General features: G+C 40.5%; 3 protein-coding genes across 4 annotated transcripts in view; all 3 read left to right on the top strand.

The window, feature by feature from the left end:
* Positions 1-45: 45 nt before the first annotated feature.
* LOC129178394 (guanylyl cyclase-activating protein 2-like) lies at positions 46-6,011 on the top strand. Its single transcript, XM_054770598.1, has 4 exons — positions 46-331; positions 426-575; positions 4,230-4,335; positions 4,438-6,011. Exons 1-4 carry the CDS (start codon positions 134-136, stop codon positions 4,563-4,565), a joined length of 582 nt encoding a protein of 193 aa, XP_054626573.1. The 5' UTR covers positions 46-133; the 3' UTR covers positions 4,566-6,011.
* Positions 6,012-7,273: 1,262 nt separating this feature from the next.
* Positions 7,274-10,291, top strand: LOC129178570 (guanylyl cyclase-activating protein 2-like). Its single transcript, XM_054770910.1, has 4 exons — positions 7,274-7,495; positions 7,632-7,781; positions 9,926-10,037; positions 10,149-10,291. The coding sequence occupies exons 1-4, from the start codon at positions 7,295-7,297 to the stop codon at positions 10,289-10,291; spliced, it is 606 nt and encodes a 201-aa protein (XP_054626885.1). The 5' UTR covers positions 7,274-7,294.
* A 3,390-nt stretch (positions 10,292-13,681) lies between these two features.
* The window catches only part of LOC129178391 (C-Jun-amino-terminal kinase-interacting protein 1-like), a 61,956-nt gene continuing 55,403 nt past the window's right edge, over positions 13,682-20,234 (top strand). Inside the window, exon 1 of one of the 2 annotated variants that reach the window (XM_054770593.1) lies at positions 13,682-13,827. In XM_054770593.1, coding sequence (XP_054626568.1) covers positions 13,751-13,827 — 77 coding nt within the window. In that variant the 5' untranslated portion in view covers positions 13,682-13,750. The remainder of the gene's footprint in view (positions 13,828-20,234) is intronic. The other variant, XM_054770596.1, reaches the window with a different exon arrangement.

Raw genomic sequence — 20,234 nt, 5'->3', positions numbered from 1 at the left:
GAATTGGATCTTTGGGATTCCACAGGCTTTTAAAAACAACCAAGTGAGTCAGATGCCCATTTCTAGTCTGGACACTTGGGCAAGGAGTACATACCCACAGCCTAAAGGACAATGAACTGATCAAATACTAACCATGGGACAGGCACAGCAAACAGAGAACGTAGAAGAAATTGATGTCAAAGCACTCCAGGATATGTACAAAAAGTTTGTCACAGAATGCCCGAGTGGACTACTTTTTCTACATGAGTTCAAGCGTTTTTTTGGGGTGGACCCAACAGGTGAAGCATCAGAATATGCAGAGAACATGTTTCGAGCTTTTGACAAAAACGGGGTGAGATCTTCTAAGTTGATACAGCAATGTATTTTTCCTGTGTCCAAAAATGTTGCCAATTACCTTAATTGTTCATAATCCACCTTGCTTTCAGGATAATACGATAGATTTCCTTGAGTTTGTGGCAGCACTGAATCTTGTCTTTCGGGGGGACATGGAGCATAAACTGCGCTGGTCATTCAAGGTGTACGACAAAGACAGCAACGGCTGTGTGGACAGGGACGAGCTCCGGTCAATAATCGATGTAAGCTTATGTCAAGGGCAAAGTGGCTTATTTGTGCACATGTAACAGCGTCTCAATTTACAGGATTATTCAAAAAAAATTAACCGATTTCATGACGCATTGCTTCAGTTTTCAAGCATTGTCATGGAGTGAGTCAGTGACCATTTGAAAGAGGACTTTCTAAGTTTTGAATGGCTGCAACAGGGCGTGTCGTTTCTCCGGCAACGTTGGTCCAAAAGGGGCCCAAGACCTTGCTCGGTGTGCTTGGCCTGCAAGATCCCCAGACCTCACTGTGTGTGATTTTCTTCTTGTGGGGACATGTACAAGATCTTGTGTATGTTCCACTGCTACCCACTAACCTCGATGACCTTAAACATCAAATAACAACAGCGATCAACTCAGTGGATTGTGATATGTTGATACGTGTCTGGGAGGAATCCTCTTATCTCATTGATGTTGCCCATGCTGCAGGTGTTGGCCAAATTGAACCCTTGTAAGGCAAAAACTATAAAACTTGATTGTGTGTAGAACAGAACAACCCCCGGGCCGTGGCCCAGTACCAGGCCGTGGGTCATTTAGGAATCGGGCCGCACAGAAAGAAAAAATAATTTCCATTATTTCATTTTTTTTTTATGTTTTATTATTATTATTATTATTAACCTTTATTTAACCAGATAAAAACCCATTGAGATCAGGATCTCTTTTACAAGGGTGACCTGGCCAAGAGGTTAGCAGCACACGTCACAAGGGATAAAATATACAAATCTAAAAGATTACATACAATGTATATTAACAAACATACTTTGTAAAATGCAAGTGATTAGTAATAAAATCCATAAAAAGCTATTTAAAACAAAGGCACTGTTCTGTGGTCTCACGCTCTTTGTCCAACAGCAAGGACCGAAAGGCTCCAAAAGGAATGAGTTCCGAGAGCTTTAGTTCAGCCTGTAAAAGATTCCACGCTGTGGGGGCTGCAAAACAGAACGCTTTCTTCCCCAGTTTAGTTCTCACACGGGGAACAGCGAGATGGAGGATGTCACACGATCGCAGGGCATACTGACTTTCAGATCTCTGGAGTAAAGTACTTAAGTATGTTGGGACTAAGCCAAGCAGAGCCTTGTAAATCAGGATCAGCCAGTGTGTATACCTATGCGCACTTAAAGAGGGCAGTCCTGATTTTACATATAAGTCACAATGATGTGTAAGGCGACCATCACCAGTGACAAACCTCAAGGCACTGTGATAGACACTGTTTAAAGATTGGAGACACTTGAGAGGAGCACCCCTATACAGCACATCTCCGTAGTCAATCAGAGGGAGAAATGTAGCTGAAACAAGCAGTTTCCTGGCTCCAAGTGAAAAACAAGTTCTATTTCTATAAAAGAATCCGAGTTTCACCCTGAGTTTAGAAATTAATTTTGTAATATGTGCCTTAAAGGAAAGCTCATGGTCAAGAAGGAACCCCAAATACTTATAATTAGAAACCAGCTCGATGGTGTTACCCTGAAGCGTTACAACGGTTGGCATGTTTGTTGGTAACACACTGGAATTTGAAAAGACCATGAGCTTGGTTTTTTCTGTATTTAAAACCAATTTCAGGGTCTTCAGACGAGACTGAACAACAATAAAAGCAGCTTGTAAAAAGTCAAAAGCCTGAGTTAGTGAGGGTGAACAGCAATAAATAATGGCATCATCGGCATAAAAATGATAAAATGCGTTTGGCACATCAGTACACAGACTGTTGATATATAATGAAAATAAAATGGGACCCAGAACCGATCCTTGGGGCACCCCTTTCAACAAATCCAGAGTAGTGGAGGTGGATCCTGCCGCCTGCACACACTGAGTTCTGTTGGTTAAATAATCAGAAAACCAATCGGTGGCCGATTTTGAAATACCACTGCTGTGTAAGATTTCAACCAAGAGTCCGTGGTCTACTGTGTCAAAGGCTTTGGATAAATCTATAAAAAGAGCTACACAATGTTTCTTACTGTCCAGAGCCTCTATAAAATCATTTAAAACTTTAAGACCGGCGGTAACAGTGCTGTGCTGTTTTCTAAAACCAGATTGAAACAATGATAAAATATTATTTGACACTAAGAAGTCTGTTAATTGATCACTGACGATCCTTTCAAATACTTTCGCTAATACACATAATTTAGAAATTGGTCTATAATTATTTATATTAGAAGGATCGCCTCCTTTTAACAGGGGAAGAACGAATGCAGACTTCCAAACTTTGGGTATTTTATTGCTGATAAAACTCAGATTAAAAATATGCGCTAGAGGCTCGGCAATGAAATCAGCAGCCAAATTTAAGAAAAAAGGGTCAACATTATCAGGTCCAGCAGCTTTTTTTGTGTCCAGTCTCCTCAGAGCACTCTGAACCTCAGAGGCAGTCACAGCAGTGAACTCAAAAAGACAGGCCATACCACCACTAACTGATGTTGGGACCAGGGGTGAGTTCACATAGGCTGGATCAGCTTTCGACAGCTCGGGATGTAAGGACTCAAACAAGGAGCCAGCAGAAATAAAATGATCATTAAAACAATTTAAGATGGCTTTCTTATCAGACACGGGTCCTGAATTAGAAATCAGAGAAGTTGGCAGGTCACTAGTCCTTTCATGATTAGTTGATTTTATGACCTGCCAAAATTTTTTGGGATCTTTTAGATATTTTGTTGATTCAGTCAAATAAAAGTCTGATTTAGCTTTTTTGATTAAAAAAGTGCATTTGTTACGAAGTTGCCGAAAACTGAACCAATCTGCCTCTGATTTAGTTTTTCGAGCCCTTGCCCAGGCAGCGTCCCTATCCTTAAGGAGGTTTCCTAAATCAGATGAAAACCATTTATTTTGAAAAGTGGCCAGATTCTCTCTGTTACATCCGTCTGACTTGACGCATGTCCATTGTGTGTGTGCTAACTTTATGTCATGCCGCACAGATAGACTACTACTTTTTTTTAGCATTTTTCTTTCACCTCATATTTGGTCTCAAATGCTGATACTATGTGGGAATGCATAAAGGTAAGTTTTGATGACTTATTGAGTGCTAATGTGCACATTTGTCTCAAATTAATTCATGCTAGCACACTGCCTTTTACCACTCACGTCAAACAGCGATGTAATAATCTCTCTGGAAAAACTTGGCTGGAACTTGAACTGGTGGATGGTGGGTCGGCATTCATTTTGTGCTTTTAATTTGATGTTATTCATGTCTTAGTTTTACACAATACATAATAAATAAGATAAATTAGATCGTTATAATGTACGAACCCCACCCCCGGTCCGCGGGAGATTTGTGGGAACACAAGCCGGTCCGTGGGTCAAAAAAGGTTGGGGACCACTGTTGTAGAATACTTGTGATTTGGCTGGAGTTTTCTGTTGCCTTTCCTGAATAAAATATTGCGTCATGAAATTGGTTCATTCTTTTTGAATAACCCTGCAAATTTCAAGGTTTTTGTATTTCACTGTATGTATGAGCCTATTGGTAATAACCTTGTCAACTCTCATTAATGATGCATCAGTAATAAAGCAGCTATATTGCATAAATACTCTATATATACATATTATTTTATACTTGTTTTCGTCTTGGTGTACCATCAGCTATTTCTGTTCAGGCAAATGCTTTTTGAAACACAGGATTTAAAACAATGATTTCTCTTCATTTTTGGGTAGAGCATTCATCGTGCAAAAAAAGGCAATAAGAAGGACAAAGAGCCACATATGACAGTTGATGATGCTGTGGATCGAATAATGCGGGCTGTTGACACTGATGGTGACGGTAAAAAATTATCACAGTTGTAGTTCACAATTTAAAAAAAAAACACAAAAGCGGCCCCAAAAGGCAAAGAATATTCATTCATTATAGTTTTTTGTTCTGCAGGTTGCATTAATATGGAAGAGTTCATTAGAGGGGCACAGCAGGACCCCTGGGTGCTCAACATGTTGAAGGTGGACATAAATCCTGCACGATGGGTTCTGGATCAAAGGAGAAAGAGCGCACACTTCTGAAGATGGCCAAGTACACAATTTAGGCCTTTTTTCACACTGAGAAGACATTTAGGCTATGTCCACAGGAACACGGTGTGCGTTTTAGTTTCTCGTCCAGACGCAAACATAGATTTTGTCCCTAAAAACTGTGTAATTATTAGTCATGGTTATAATGAAGTGACATGTAGTTATACAGTTAAATTAAGACGTATTTGGACAGTCGCATGTGTGTGAAATAAAATAACATATGGCTGACGTGTCGGCGTTCAGCTTTAATTTCAGAGGTGTTCCCAAAAATATGGCATTTACAAAACTACAACATTTACAATTCAACCATTTATGTAAAGTACATAAATTTTCTAAAGCTCAAAAGTATTGGCATAATTGTACATTAATACCTTAATTTTAATACTTGGTTGATAACTCATTTGCAGTTAACTAGTGCCTGAATTCTGGAACCCATGGATAGCATCACATTTTCCAAAGTTTTGTGTATTAGAGAAATAGGGTTTCATTTGCAATTGTTGCAAATATCAAAATACTTTTGAGCTTGTGAAAATAGACGTATTCTAAATCATAGAGATGTGATGGTAAATTACATAATTTTTGTTAAAAAATGCTTAGCTTTGCTCTTGTATTGACCGGCATGATAGCCAAACAGGAAAAAATAAAATAATTGTGACTGTCCAAATAATTTCAGACTTAACTGTATAACCAACGGGGGCCATAGTCCACGTTTGATTTTTTTTTCTGAGATACCGAAACAAAAAAAAGTTTTTCACTGGGTTTTTTTTCCATTTACACTTACAGACTTCATACTTTTCTTTTCTTTTAAAATGTATAACTGCAAATGGCTGCAATGTGTCTTGTAGCACTTTTTTATACAAAGGGCAATGGACAATGATCAGCAATGTACGTTGCATACTTCAGTATCAGGCGTGGAGGACCAGTGCAGCACTCCGGTGGCAGCACAACACCAACTGACCTTGGAACTGTGCAAGACGTCTCGTCTAATACAAGACAGTCATCTTTCGCAGCAAAGGGCAGCCATACATATATACACATACATACACACACATACATGGGTAGTTAAAATCTCTGAATCTGCTATTTATTACCATTTTGCAATAACTACGTATTACTTTTTTTTTTATTTTAATTTAATGTTTGTATACATTGCTTCTCAATTCAATTCAGCCTTGTTGACACATAAATGTTTATTTTACTGCATTTCTTCCCAGTTTTTACTGGTTTAAATTACTTTATACTGTATCACTGTGTGATAATGTTTTGTTGCAAAACAAGTATAAAGGATTCACCAATGTACAATTGTGTTGGAGTCATTATTTTAGGTACCCATTACTTTTTAAAATTCCGGTGTGTAAGCCGCACCCACTAAATTTAGAGGATAAACCACATTTGTTCATATATAAGAGCCGCATGTGTCCCTGTCATAAAATGACATATTGTAGCACACATGAGTCCGTGAGGACCAGGCAGCTTTTTATTTCACAGGAGCCAATTATGAGCTATGAAAACACTCACGACGAGCTTGTCAACCCATTGGAAATTGCAGGAGGTCATCACTCGATATAACAGCCTGACTCACGGTTTCATCTTAAAAACAACATTAAACTCATCACACAGCAACTTAACACTCAAACGTTATACCTCAGAAATATACATGTACCAATATGAGTTTAATATAAAATTAAAACCTTTTGAAGTTTTCCCATAATGCATTTAGTTTGACAAAACCATTTCATTAGAGGGGTATAGAAAGTAGGGACGAGTCGGATACTAGTATCCGTTACGGATGATGCATTTTCGCAGAATACGAGTACATCTTGTCATGATCCGTAATCGTGATGAAAAAAAAAATCCTCATTATGTATTCTGTGATTCGCCAGTCACACAAAGCGAACGCCCCACACAGGAGTTGATCACCTCATTCACGTACACGGTGCAGTTGGCAAGTTGAAAACAGCTCCACCTATTTCTGGTTCAACCACACCCATTTCCGGTTTATGCCCCGCCCACTCAGAGTACAGATGCAGATACGGGTAATTTAGATGGGTGAACAGATACAGATACAGATACATATAGTGGTATACTCGCTCATCCCTAATGGAAAGCAGAGAAAATGGTGGACGGCGCTGCAATGCTGCCTCCACCAGAGGGAAGCTGATGTCATTGTAGCGCCCCAATGAAGGCTTTGCTCAGACGCAATGCCTTATGGGAATAAGGTGGTATGTGAGTGTGTGCATCAAGAGGGCCTTCTATGATAAGTTATTAGACTGAAAAGAGAGAAGACGAGTTATTGAACTGAATGTAAAGCTGTAATGATCTTTTCTAACAGTACGGTGTTCTAAAGTTTCAGACTGACATCCACGTGTGGCTTAACAAGTTTCCTCTTTGTCACTGTGGTTGTCTGATATCTTTTTCCTAGGTATTATTATAAAATGCACAGGTTACTGTGGTCACCCAAAGTTCAAGATGGGATAAGTCTTGTGGATTACAGAGTTAAACTCACAAAACCTGTGGCTTAAAATAAGCCCCTCGTTTGGAATCAGGCAGATTCAGTTATTACTCGACACAGGTGCTGACCCCACGCTGGATGCTATGAAGAGGTTACTGAACTGTTCATCACAGGAATAGCAGACAGCTTTAAGGATATTGCTTTACCAAATTATCCTCAAATTGGTAAATCACAGAAATAAGAATTAGTTGTTTCTAGCACTCGGATCAGCATGGGACAAACCCAGCAAAGGCAAGAACCTGATGAAGAACTGGAGTTGAACAGCATTCAGGACCTCTACAAGTCTTTCATCATGGAGTGCCCAAGTGGATCTTTGTACCTGCATGAGTTCAAGAGGATGTTTGGAGTTCAAAGTGGTACACCGGAGTCTCAGTATATGGATAACATCTTTCGAGCTTTTGACATGAACCATGTGAGTCACTTCCACGCCATACATGTAAACAGTGTTATTTTACTTTAATTCAAGCAATTTGAAAACATCTGTTATATTAACCATGGAATATTTTAGCGCACGCATATTTATCAATGGCTAATTCTCTGTTTTCCAGGACAACACGATGGATTTCATAGAGTATGTAGCTGCTCTTCATCTTGTTCTGAGAGGAAAACTTGAAGATAAACTGAGGTGGTCCTTCAAAGTATTTGACAGTGATGACAATGGTCGACTAGACAGAAAGGAACTAAGGAAGATTGTTAGGGTAAAATACTGTATATTCCGACTTTGTGATTCTGCCATTTGCAACGCTTTGTCTTTGACACTAGGCGAAAGGGCTCAAGCAATACTGTACAAGAATTAACCAAACTATTATAATCACATGGCTATACTGAATGGAGGCACAAGAAAAGGTAGTCACTAAAGAAAAGTTGTTGCATAAGAACAGAAAGAAGTGCCAGAAGAATAGGAGGGCAGACAACCAAAATCATAAGCTGATGAGCAGGATGGTAAAGAGATTCAGGTTTGAGGATCTGCTGAGCGGGGCTTAAGGCAGGAAGTCGGGGAAAACAAACTAATCGCACACAGGTAAACACAAGGCACAATCAGTTCAATTTATTTATATAGCGCCAAATCACAACAACAGTTACCTCATGGCACCTTACACATGAAAGTCAGACTCATAATTGAAATCAGAGAACCAACTGAAACCCCACATGAGCAAGCATTTGGCAACAGAGGCAAGGAAAAACTCCCTCTGGGGAAGAAACCTTGAACAGGACCCAGGCACTGTTATATGGCCGTCTGTCTCGACTGGTTGGGTTGAGACAGAAAAATAAAGTAGAGGGATAGACAGATCCAGCCAGAAAACAGGAATGTTTTATTTTAGTCCAAGGGACATAGAGGAGTGTCTCTGATACATAGCGAATCGGTGGTCACTTCTAATAATATGCTTTAGCAAAATGGTTGGCTTTGAGTTGACTTTTAAATAGACTGGCAAAAATAAAGTCAACAGAATAACATGTCAAATGTATTTATTGTTTAGACACCAGACAAAAAAAAATACTTGCTGAATTGACATATTTTCGTTTGATGGGATCAATATTTTACATTATATATTGTATATGGATGTTTTTATACCTGTTCAATTTGGATTTAGAACATTTAAGTTTGAACATGTCTTAATGTTGCTAGAAATATCTATCTATCTATCTATCTTTCTATCTATCTTTCTATCTATCTATCTATCTATCTATCTATCTATCTATCTATCTATCTATCTATCTATCTATCTATCTATCTATCTATCTATCTATCTATCTATCTATCCATCTATCCATCCATCCATCCATCCATCCATCCATCCATCCATCCATCCATCCATCTATATAAAATACAACAATGAAAACAAGTCTCAAATTAATAAATATTGCAAACCCGTTAAATAATGACACATCTCTTCCAAGCACAGATAAGTAAATAGAAGTATTTATCACATGAGTGCAATGAAAATGCTGTTTTAGGTTGGAAAAGTAAACAATCCCATACTCAAAATGTCATAACAATGTTAATGGTACATCATTTCAGACTGAGCATAGTGCTGTCAACACTTCAGGAGCAAAATAACATTTCTAAGTAATCAAGGTAGAAAGCATAAAAGTACCATACTCGCCTCTGTTGGTCTCGCTGGTCAACCATACTGATGAAGTGGTGTTGCCAGTTGGCCAGCGTTGGCTGGCTAGCTAGCCGTCCGGCGCGCTCGTAGCTAGGTCCTAGCCAGCTAGCCGGCGCGTTAGCATTCTCGTCTTCAGCCATGGCAAGTTACAGTATGGAGTATGTGCAACAAGCCTCTCGCGTTGTTTATAAGACAGTGTCACAATTGATGAATCAAAAGATTTATGGCTGATTATTATCGATAAGGTGGCTTCTTCCGGCAAATCAAAATCGTTCCCTGCTCAAACAGGATTGCATCGGTTTATCTTTCACATCCCTAGTGACTACCTATACATTTTATACTTTAAAATGCATTTAATAAGTGTGTGAGGCATATTCTGGAGCTGAATCTAATCTAATAATTACAGCGATCACTTTTATTGCAAATGTGGATCTGAAATCAGAGCAGTACGTTAACATCAAGCTAGCAGGAAGGCTACTTGGGGAGTGGGAACGAGTCGTGTGTTAAAAATGGACAAAACCTGTGACTTTTCTTCCCCTTACAGTGGCCCGGCTGACCACGATGAGCAGTGGAAAACGTTTTGACACCTATCAGCATCAATATGATTACTGGCTTCAAGTATTCACATAGTAAAAGCGCCACAGCATATCAATCACCAGGCCTTTTGTAAACGAACCACACACCTTGTAAAAGTATCGCAACGCAACACAGTCTATTTGTATATTTGTGCCTAGATCATCTACAAGATAAAAGACGGCTCCATCTGTGATGAAACAGGCAAAGAGAGTCTTACGTCTGAGCAGGTGTGTGATCGCATATTTCAACAGGTCGACATCAACAGTGATGGTAAGATGCCTTAATCATCAAAACCACCTCTTCTTATATAGTTTTTCTTTATAAATGATGATCACAAATTCTAATGCACATCATCTTTCTGTTTTTCTTCTGGTGCTGCAGGCCAGATTACGCTGGATGAGTTTCTTAACGGAGCACAGAAAAGTCAGTGGCTGCAGAGCTTTCTGACACTTGATATCAATCCATCCGGATGGGTCCAAAGATACCTGTGCGACAGGAAAATTACAGCTGCCAAAGATTCTTAAGGTCGGTTATAATATCGACCGGGGCGTGTCAAAGTGTGAGGTGGTCGTCTCCTGGGATGCGCCAGAAGACTTCAGGGGAGGTGCAGCAACTTCAGAAAAATACTGAAAAACAGATTTTTCAAACCAAATTAACGTATTTTTAGTTCATACAGTGATTGCGTGAACAGAGGTGACAAATGAACAGAAAAACTCCACAACATGTGCTCCAGAAAATCTGTTTCTTGGGGAAGTAAGCGTATTGTATTCACTGTGGAAAGACTTTGAAAACCCCTTGAAAACACCACGAGCAGCAGAAGTGTCTTGTTGCCCGGATAGGTCTGCTACACAATCTTAACTGAATACTGACTTAATAATTGCCTGTTTTTAATTGGGGTTGGTGTAATGTTTACACAGACTTGTTTACATTACTATACTGTATACATTGTTTTTACCAATAATCATGAAATGGAAGATTTTAAGCCAATCAACATGTTCACATTTCAAAGAAGTGTTATGAATGAAAGGAAAAATATAAATTAGTGCAGTCTGGGGGCCATTTGTGGCCCATGGCTGTAATCTAACAAGAAAAAGTTGAAAAAAGTTGGAAAAATAAAGAAGTATTTTTTGTTATGAGAAACAAGCAAAACAAAAACAAAGTTGTCACTTTTGGAAAATTAGGTTGGGGAAAAAGTTATAATATTATGGGAATAAAGTACGAATATTACAGAAATAAGGTCATTATATCACGAGAAGAAAATTTACGAAGATTATTTGAGATGAAAGTTGAAATATTTGGAAAACTAAAAAAAAAACAAAAATGAAATGGGGAAAAAAAAGAGCAGACCATAGTTCATACTAATAATATAATAATAATAATATCACCTGAATCACAAAGCCGAGATGCAGTTTTTTCGTGAAATATATATAACTTATCAGCATATCTGCATGTGTTGGTTTACAAAATATCAAAGTGGCCCTTGTATCCTTTGATTTTTCAGTGTGTGGCCCCCGGTGGAAAAAGTTTCGACACCCCCGATATGGAAACCCAGCTTTCAAACACGTTACCATATGATGTGCTTGTATTCTATATTTGTTGGTGAATTATAAACACTTATTTGAGTTGTAATCAAAGCATGCAAATGTTTTTTTGTACCCAACAGATGCCTTTACGTATATGAAACAATTCTTTTACAGCAATATGAGTCTATGTACAGTATGTACTCTATATTTTTGACCAAACATTAAGGACTGTTAAGTTTCTGCAATTTGAGTTACAAACATCTTTTTCTTCATCTGTAAGTGTTAAATAATATGCTGAATTAGGGGTTTTTGTTTTTGCAACATCAGCCATGCAGAATTAAAAGTTTGCTGAGAAAATTGTGTCACATGATCACGTCATTTTGAAGTACTGAAATATAATCGTCTTCGTTCGAGTCGTTCTGATTTCTGGTGTGGAAGGTGGTGGCTGCCGTTAATTAATTGCGAGGGGGAGGGATTGCTTTAATTAAATGACATGTTTTTGTTACACCCAAGTGTAGTCGCAGGCGTGCAACCATGCTGCGAGTTTGACTTTTGGATTATTTCTTTGTATTTTATTTCTGTTATTAAATGTGTTGGTTATTATTACGAACCTGTGAACCTACTGTCATTCAATGATTGCCACATTGTGCGTATGTGCATGTGCATGTAATCCACCTATTCCACTAGCGCTAAAGGAGGGGAAGCGTGCTGTGCTTGGGTGGAGATGATTCCGCTGATTGTGAGGTGGGCTGAAGCATGAGGATTGGCCTAATGCAGGGCTGTCCCAATTCCCATTTGTGGCCTGCAGCTTGTTTTTTATTAGCCCGTGTCACTTTATAAAAATACAATTAAACAAGAACAGTACAGCAAAAATGGAAAAAAGAGCAAAAAAGGCGAGACAAAATTGGAATGTTGACACCAATAAAACAATGTGTAAACTTAAATAAATTGTGTTGAAGTCATTCTAGGACAGGACAATCCAAAGTGCAGCCCAGGGGCCAGTCGCAGCACTCAGATAATTGATTTTTTATTGGGCATATTCTAAAAATGGTGGTTAATGGTGGTAAAAATAGTGGTTAGCATGTTGGCCACACAGTCAGGAGATCGGGAAGATCTGGGTTCGAATCTCCGTTGGGCATCTCTGTGTGGAGTTTGCATGTTCTCCCCGTGTGTGCGTGGGTTTCCTCCCACATTCCCAAAACATGCATATTAGGTTAATTGGTGACTCAAAATTGTCCACAGGTATGAATGTGAGAGTGACTGGTTGTTTGTCTATATGTGCCCTGCGATTGGGTGGCGACCAGTCAAGTCAGCTGGGATAAGCTCCAGCATACCTGCGACCCTAGTGAGGATAAGCGGCATAGAAGATGAATGGATGGATATTCTAAAAATGCAATTAAAACAAAAAACTGCAAATAAAACAGATACAGGCTGCTTTATAATGTATTAGCATATCTATGTGGGATTGCTAGTAGCCTTTTTAGAAAATGACAAATGGTCATTACTCTGAAAGTGGGCCCAAATGCAAAAACAACCCTCCGTGAACAACAAAATAAATATTTACTGAACATATATCATTCAATGAAAGGACAATAAAATATTATAAATGTTTTAAACTTACCTTCAATTGTCACAAACATGATCCAAAATGTAACACGGAGCAAGTGGATGGACCCCGCTGCAAACTCAATACTGTGTTCTTTTAAACATTGTTAGTTAGCACTGCAGTAACACACTTCAACTCCCACATAAGCATGATGTGAAAAACAGTTTCCCAACGTGTATTGATTAGAAAAAATACAAAGAAATACTGAAATTAACACGTATCCTGGCCATTATGTCATATTCTTCTTTTTTTTTCAGTGTCACTTTTGTTATTGTCTGAATTTTGATGAAAAAATTGAAAAATTACACGCAAATACTCAGAAGTTCACAGTGTGTCAAGGCAAAGAGTCTTCCACGATTCAATTTTAGTTACATTGTGTGCGGAATACGCTGGTTACGATCGCGACGCATACATGTTTCATCAAAGTACATGCTTTGGATGCAGCAAAATTCGTTTGGTGCACAATGAGGTGTTGTACTTCGAAAATCCATGTGTCTGCAGTGTATTTTTATTTGGTTATAGTTGCAAATCACTGCTTCAAGGCCCTCAACAGCACCCTCACTTGTCCCCCCCTTTCAAGAGACTAACCCACATATCAATTTGGTGGTCATAGGTGGAGAAAGTTTGGGCGCCCCTGGGGTATTTTTAATGACTGTAAAGATTTTCAATTATTAGGGATCAAATCTTATAATAAAATCTACAAAGATAAATATGCTAGGAGTGCCACACTTGAGTTTCCAATTTCCCACTGCCTCCGAAGGCAGCAGCCTATCGCAGCCTATCGCCTCTCAGGTGGTGTGTCCGCCGGTGCTGCTGCGCGGCTCAAGTCGATGACGGAATGAGAGCGGAGCGGCATGGCGGACGGAGATAAGACGAAAGCCAGTCCACAGTCAGCGCGTTACATCCACGTGAAGTCTCCCACGAGCTGTAGGTAAGAGCTTGTGAGGTTGGTGAGGGTTGCTGAGGCGCATGTTTGCGGCAAGACAGGCTGTGATTGAGCGTAGCGGTTGCGTGTGGCTCTTTAGGTGCAGATAGAGGGTGCATGGCGCCTCTGTGTTTTGGTTTTGGTCTGCAAGTGTTATTGAGTTGTATGTGTGTGTTTTAGGGTGTGTCTCTGCTGACTCAATATCAGTCTTCTGAAGTGTCAAGCGTTTTATTTATTTATTATTATTCGCAGCTTCTTGTGTGTTTTGATTTCATTAGAAACATTTCGTTTATTGAGCCAATAAAATGATAAAAACAAAAACTTTAAGTTGGCCATTTTGGTCTTCTATGCCTTTAATAACTTACTATTTTGGTGACATCAGGAGAAACTTAAGAAATCAATTAGCCAAAAGTCGCAGCATTCATTCATTCATTGTCTATGCTGCCTAATGGGCGCCAGGGGAGGCGACATCGCCTCGCCTCGACTCGACTCTATTAATTTTCAATGAACGGATAGGCCCATTGCTGCGTGTCGCCGTCCAGCCAAGTGACACACGAAAAAAAGTTTGTGTTCGTGCGTGTCGTCGTGCTCAAGCTGGCTTGCGACGCGATCCCAGAAAGTTGACAATTTTCAAGTTTTCATCTCTGTGGCCCAGACAAGGACCAATCAACGGGAGTGTCATTAATTGACCAATGAGCGACAGGATGCTAATCAGTACGCAATGCTTGCCGCATCAGATTTCCCGGAGCTATTTGACATTTTTTAAAAAAGAATATAGAAATAAAGAAAAAAGCGGCATGGGAACTTGTCGGTGCCAGAGTAAACATATCGGGTAAGTTTACATTCATTTTACACTGACATTTATCAAAGTTTATCTTCAGTACTCGCAAGATCGGGTACTAGCAAGTGTTCGATCAACACCGGCCGCTTGACGCTCGTCGCCTCCCATGTGCGTGGTTTGATACGCGTTCGCCAATCGCAGTCGTTTGTCGCCACTCGCATGTGGCGGCCATAATCCTCAAAATTCACAGCAATAAATTGAAGAAAAACAAACAATAAATCACGAGTTTGTCTAAAGAATGACATGCTTTAGAAATAAATTACTGTCACTGTCGAAATTGCTTGATCAGGGTACGTTCACACATTTTGGGTCCGGTTAAAAGCGTCTAAAGTCTGTATGCTCTGCTAGTACGATTTGTTTTCTGAAGTGTGAATACAGTGCAAGACCAAACAGGGGGACTGAGACCACGAGAGGGAGAAGGGTCCCGGTCCGCCTGCCAGTGGACTCAAGTCTTGAATGAGGCAAGTGTGAATGCTGAGCGCACCAACGGACCAAAACTCTGGATATGATCATCATAGCAACACCCAACAGAAAGCTGAATGAAAATCAGCAAAAAAATAAGCCCATTACTGTAAATTAAACATACCTGGCTCTTCAGACCAGGGGCCTCACCTATAAAAAATGTGCGCGGAAATCTGACTAAAAGTCTGTGTATGCCAGAAAGCCAAAATGCGCGTACAGACTAAAATATTCAGACCTATAAAAAGTGGCAAACGCACACATTCACGCAATTTGTGTTGTTGTTCTTTGTTTATTGGTGGACTACAACCTAATCTTAGAGGTGTATGCTGCCACCTACTGTATTATGTAATATCATGTCAATCTCCCTCGGACTGGGGCTCCAAGCAAGATCTCACCTTGTGGCATATCAATGATCCTAAGAAAGGTGAGGAATCAGCCCAGAACTACAGGGGAGGAGCTGGCCAATGACCTGAAGAGAGCTGGCACCACTGTTTCCAAGTTTACTGTGGGTAATACACTAAAACGTCATGGTTTAAAATCATGCATGGCACGGAAGGTTCCCCTGCTTGAATCAGCACATGTCCAGGCCGTCTCAGTTTATCTATGACCATTTGGATGATCCAGAGGGGAGTCATGGGTGAAAGTTATGTGGTCAGATGAGACCAAAATAGAACTTTTTGGTCTTAATTCCACTTGCTATGGAATGAGGAATACCATCCCAAAAACACCATGCCTACTGTGAAGCATGGGTGTGGAAGCATCATGCTTTGGGGGTGATCTACAGAACATCTCTGTGGAGGAATGGGCCAAAATCCCTGCCGCAGTGTGTGCAAACCTGGTGAAGAACTACAGGAAACGTTTGACCTCACTAATTGCAAACAAAGGCTACTGTACCAAATATTAACATTGATTTTCACAGGTGTTCAAATACTTATTTGCAGCAGTAACATACAAATTATGTAAAAATTGTACATGTGATTTCCGGACTTTCACCGTACTAAATACTATTTTTTGAGCCTGGTTATTGGGGCATGTCCTGTTATGTTCATCAAACGAGCATCTGTGTGTGCGTATAGTGATGATGCATATGAGTGTGCTATAGTCACCAATTACGTTGGTTAAAAGAACAAGAAGGTAGGCCTGGGTTGCCTTGCTGCTCGCTCGTTTGCCCGCCCGCTTGCTCATTTGCTGGCTTTCCTCCTCGCCTTCTCCTCTGTCTGCCTTGCTGGTAACGTCCTGCAATTGGGATGGGGGGGCCTGGGGTTTTCTTGCTCCCTAGTGGTCCGCATTGTCTACGGCTCAGGATCTGGTTTGTGGGTCTGGGACCCCAGGCTCCCGTACTCCGCTGTACCCTGGGTCCCCAGCGGGGGATGTCTTTCAACAAGGCTTCCGCGTATCGGGCAGTCGACCACGGGCCTCCGTCAGACGGGTGGGGGGTGACGCCTCCTTCGTCCCTGGGCGGGGTGGTACTGTGTCGGGCATGGAGTGGCCGGTGGCGGGCCGGGCTCTGTTCCCTGGGGGTGGCATGGCGGGGCGGTGGACTGGCGCTTTCGCCATGGGTGGGCTCCTTTCCGGTTGCAGGTGGGCTTGCTGGTGTGTGGCCCCCAGTGCCCATCTGCCCTTGTGGGGTATGATCTCTTGCTGGTCTCGTGGGTTGGCTGTCCCCCAGCCTGCCGTCACCCTCTTTCTAGTTGGGATTGCCTCTCTGCGGCCCCTTGCTGATCTTTCCGGGGGCAAGGGCTCTGTGGGCTGGCACTTGGGGGGCTGGTCTATGCTGCCTGCCCCTGTGGGCCTGGTGGCTTTCTGGCGGTGGGGGCTCGGCCTGGCTGTGTGGGGCGGAGCTTGCTAGGCGGTGGGAGGCAGTCCCTCTCCTTTCATGCATTCTCAGTGACAATTACACGCTCACACATTCACGCACCTTTTATATACATGAAGACTTGCACACATACAGAGATACCTGTACACACGTATATACTGTATGCACACTCACAGTACATACATACTTCCCCACATTACTCACTTAGTTAACCAGGGTGTTATTATGCTGTTGGTTTTATTACAGTGACGGTGATGTCGGCAATATGATTATAGTTTTTACAATTGTACAATTGTCATTCTGATCATTATCATAGTTAATAATTTCATTACTAATATGTATGACTGTTTCAATGCAGTTTTATCATTGTGGTTGTTGATACTATTTTGTCCATTCCGTCATAGTCTTTATAGCCATCAGACATTTGCTTATGTAGTCCTGTTTGTTTTGTTTTGTTATTGTTTTATCGCAATTGTTGTTGTTGCTGTTGTTCTTGTCTCTTTCTTTTTTGTCCATTCTTATCCCCCCCCACCCCCCCTTTGTTTTCTTTTCTCTTCTTCTCTATCCCCTCCTGCTCCGGTCCGGCTGCTCAAAATGTGCATAACAACAAAACATCAAAGTCAAATAAATTCTGTATAACAGGGAAGTGTATCTCACACTTTTCCCTGGCAGAGCAAATCTGTTGAGCACGTAAGGGCATTTAGATCTACAATTCTAACTACCCTAATGGCTGGACAGGACGAAGAGAGAGAGAAAAAAAAAGAACAAGAAGGTTTTTAGTACAAATGCATAAATATACAAGTGTTGATTTCAGGGTAAATAATAAGAAAGATACTAAGTTGGGGCACGTGACGGGAGGTGGTTGGCGAAAAGTTAACTTTGAGTTTTGGCCCCCTGTGTGATTGAGTTTTTACACCCCTGAGCTAACAAGTCCACACGACCATGGATATTTAAAAAATGCACCACTCTCACACTATGTTCATCCACACGAGTGTGCTTTTTAAAAAAAAAAATGTTTGTCCACATAAAAACACATAAACTGGATGAGTTTCAGAGATTGAGCCACTTTGAGGTTCCAGAGTTAAGTTACTAAAATTACATGAATACGCTCAGACAATGTTCTGAGATTGCAAACAAGTAGACATTAAAGATTTTGCAGATTACAATTTATTTTTTTAAATCAGTTCTCCACTTCATATCCATTGTTTCATTAAAAAGAAGTTGTAAAGCTTTCTGGACAAATTTAAATTAAACCTTTTTCACAAATGCTTCGGGTTCAGGAAATAAAATTCAGCTGATCAGAATGTTTCTCCAGTGGCAGTTCGTATCATGCTGACCACTTTGCCTACTGCTCTTTCTCTGTTCTGCTGAATCTGCACATTCCCCCTCATAGACAGGCAGCTCCCCTCCTCCCAACTCGGCTACACACACACACACAAGACACACACACACAAACACATATTCGTACATGATAAAAACACCTCAGCCTCTAGTAACATACAGGTACTACCCAAAAAATTAGAATATCAAGTAAAAGTTGTTTTATTTTGGCAATTTAACATAAAAGATGAAACCAACTAATTTTATTGAGCCGTTACATGCAAATTGACATTTCTCAAGCAGTTCCTTGTTGTAACTTTGCTGATTAAGATTTTCATCTTCCTAAAACCACAAACCCACAAACTCAGAAAATTAGAATACTGTGAAAAGCTTCAGTTTTGTAGGTTCAAAGAGTCAAATTCTAATCAGGCAAGTAATCCAAAACACCTTCAAAAGGGTCTTGAGCCTTTCAAAAGTCTGTCTTAGGTTGACTCCGAAGAGTTCAGACATGGGGAAGACTGCTGATCTGACAGTTGTGCAGAAAACTCTCATTGACTTGAAAGTCAATGAGAATTGAAAGTGGACAGTCAAGTGGAAGGAAGAAATGTGGTAGAAAACGGTGTACAAGCAGGAGAGATGACCGCAGGCTGGATAGGGTGGTCAGGAAAGGGCCATTCAAAAGTGGGGGAACTTCATAAGGAGTGAACCGATGCTGGAGTTGTTGCTTCAAGAGAAACAACACGCAGGCGGATGCTGGACATGGGCTTCAAATGTCGAATTCCTGTTGTCTAACCTCTCCTCAATAGTAATCAACGCCAGAGGCACCTTCCCTGGGCAAGAGAAAAGAAGGACTGGTCTGTTGCCCAGTGGGTAAAAGTCCTCTTTTCTGATTAAAGCAAGTTGTGCACCTCATTTGGCAACAAAGGTCCCAGAGTCTGGAGGAAGACTGGAGAAGAGCACGATAGAAGATGCATGAAGTCCAGTGTTAGGTTTCCCCAGTCTGTGATGACTTGGGCATCCATGTCAGCTGCTGGTGTTGGTCCTCTGTGCTTCATGAAGTCAAACATAACCACAGCCCGTCTACCAGGACATTTTAGAGCACTTCATGCTTGCTTCAGTAGAACAGCTTTATGGAGATGCAGACTTCATCTTCCAGCAGGACTTGGCACCTGCTCACACTGCTAAAAGTACAAAGTCCTGGTTCAACGACCATGGGATTACCATGTTTGATTGGCCTGCAAACTCACCTGACTTGAACCCCATAGAAAATCTGTGGGTCATTGTCAAGAGAAAATTGTACGGGAAGAGACCAAACAATAAAGAACAGCTAAAGCCACAATTGAAGCATGCTGGTCTTCCATAATCCCTGAGATATGCCACAAACTGATAGCATCCATGCCACGCCGGATGAAGGCAGTTATTCGGGCAAAAGGGGCCTCAACCAAGTACTAAATACAGGTGCAAGAGTTTAGCTTTGGAGGCCTCACATTTTTGTATTTAAAACCCTTTTTTACATTGACTTTATGTAATATTCTAATTTTGTGAGTTTTTGAATTTGAGTTTTTTTAAGCTGCAAGACCTGATCAGCAAAATCCATAGAAATAAAAACTTGAAATATATTGATTTGCAAATTATTTGTTTATATAATATGTCAAATTCACCTTTTAAATTGAACTGCAGAAATACAACAACCTTTTCAAGATATTCTAATTTTCTGAGTAGTACCTGTAAATTCTCCATATCGTCTGTTGGGAGATGTTTCCCATTGTCCTGCCTGATTTTCACTCCTACCTGACTGATAAAATTTTTCAGGCGTCCAAATTATTAGACATTTACATTGTTATTATTTGAGCAAAGTGAAGGGCGAGTGAAAGCGGCAAGGCAATGAAAGAGAAGGAAAACAAAATGCTAAAACACAGGCAGAAAATGTGGGTAAACAGTAAAATGAACACTGTGACGTGTATCTGTTGTAAC

The sequence above is a fragment of the Dunckerocampus dactyliophorus genome, chromosome 3 (genome assembly GCF_027744805.1).
Source record: "Dunckerocampus dactyliophorus isolate RoL2022-P2 chromosome 3, RoL_Ddac_1.1, whole genome shotgun sequence".
NCBI lineage: Eukaryota > Metazoa > Chordata > Actinopteri > Syngnathiformes > Syngnathidae > Dunckerocampus > Dunckerocampus dactyliophorus.
This window is presented reverse-complemented; position numbering and strand designations above follow the sequence as displayed.

What these genes read in the sequence shown, in the direction of transcription:
- LOC129178394 (XM_054770598.1), top strand. Translation starts at nt 134, where the DNA reads ATGGGACAGGCACAGCAAACAGAGAACGTAGAAGAAATTGATGTCAAA. An exon ending in GAGCTTTTGACAAAAACGGG is followed by an intron (nt 332 to 425) that starts GTGAGATCTTCT and finishes CCTTGCTTTCAG; the next exon opens with GATAATACGATAGATTTCCT. An exon ending in TGTTGACACTGATGGTGACG is followed by an intron (nt 4,336 to 4,437) that starts GTAAAAAATTAT and finishes TTTGTTCTGCAG; the next exon opens with GTTGCATTAATATGGAAGAG.
- LOC129178570 (XM_054770910.1), top strand. Translation starts at nt 7,295, where the DNA reads ATGGGACAAACCCAGCAAAGGCAAGAACCTGATGAAGAACTGGAGTTG. An exon ending in AACTAAGGAAGATTGTTAGG is followed by an intron (nt 7,782 to 9,925) that starts GTAAAATACTGT and finishes ATTTGTGCCTAG; the next exon opens with ATCATCTACAAGATAAAAGA. An exon ending in GGTCGACATCAACAGTGATG is followed by an intron (nt 10,038 to 10,148) that starts GTAAGATGCCTT and finishes CTGGTGCTGCAG; the next exon opens with GCCAGATTACGCTGGATGAG.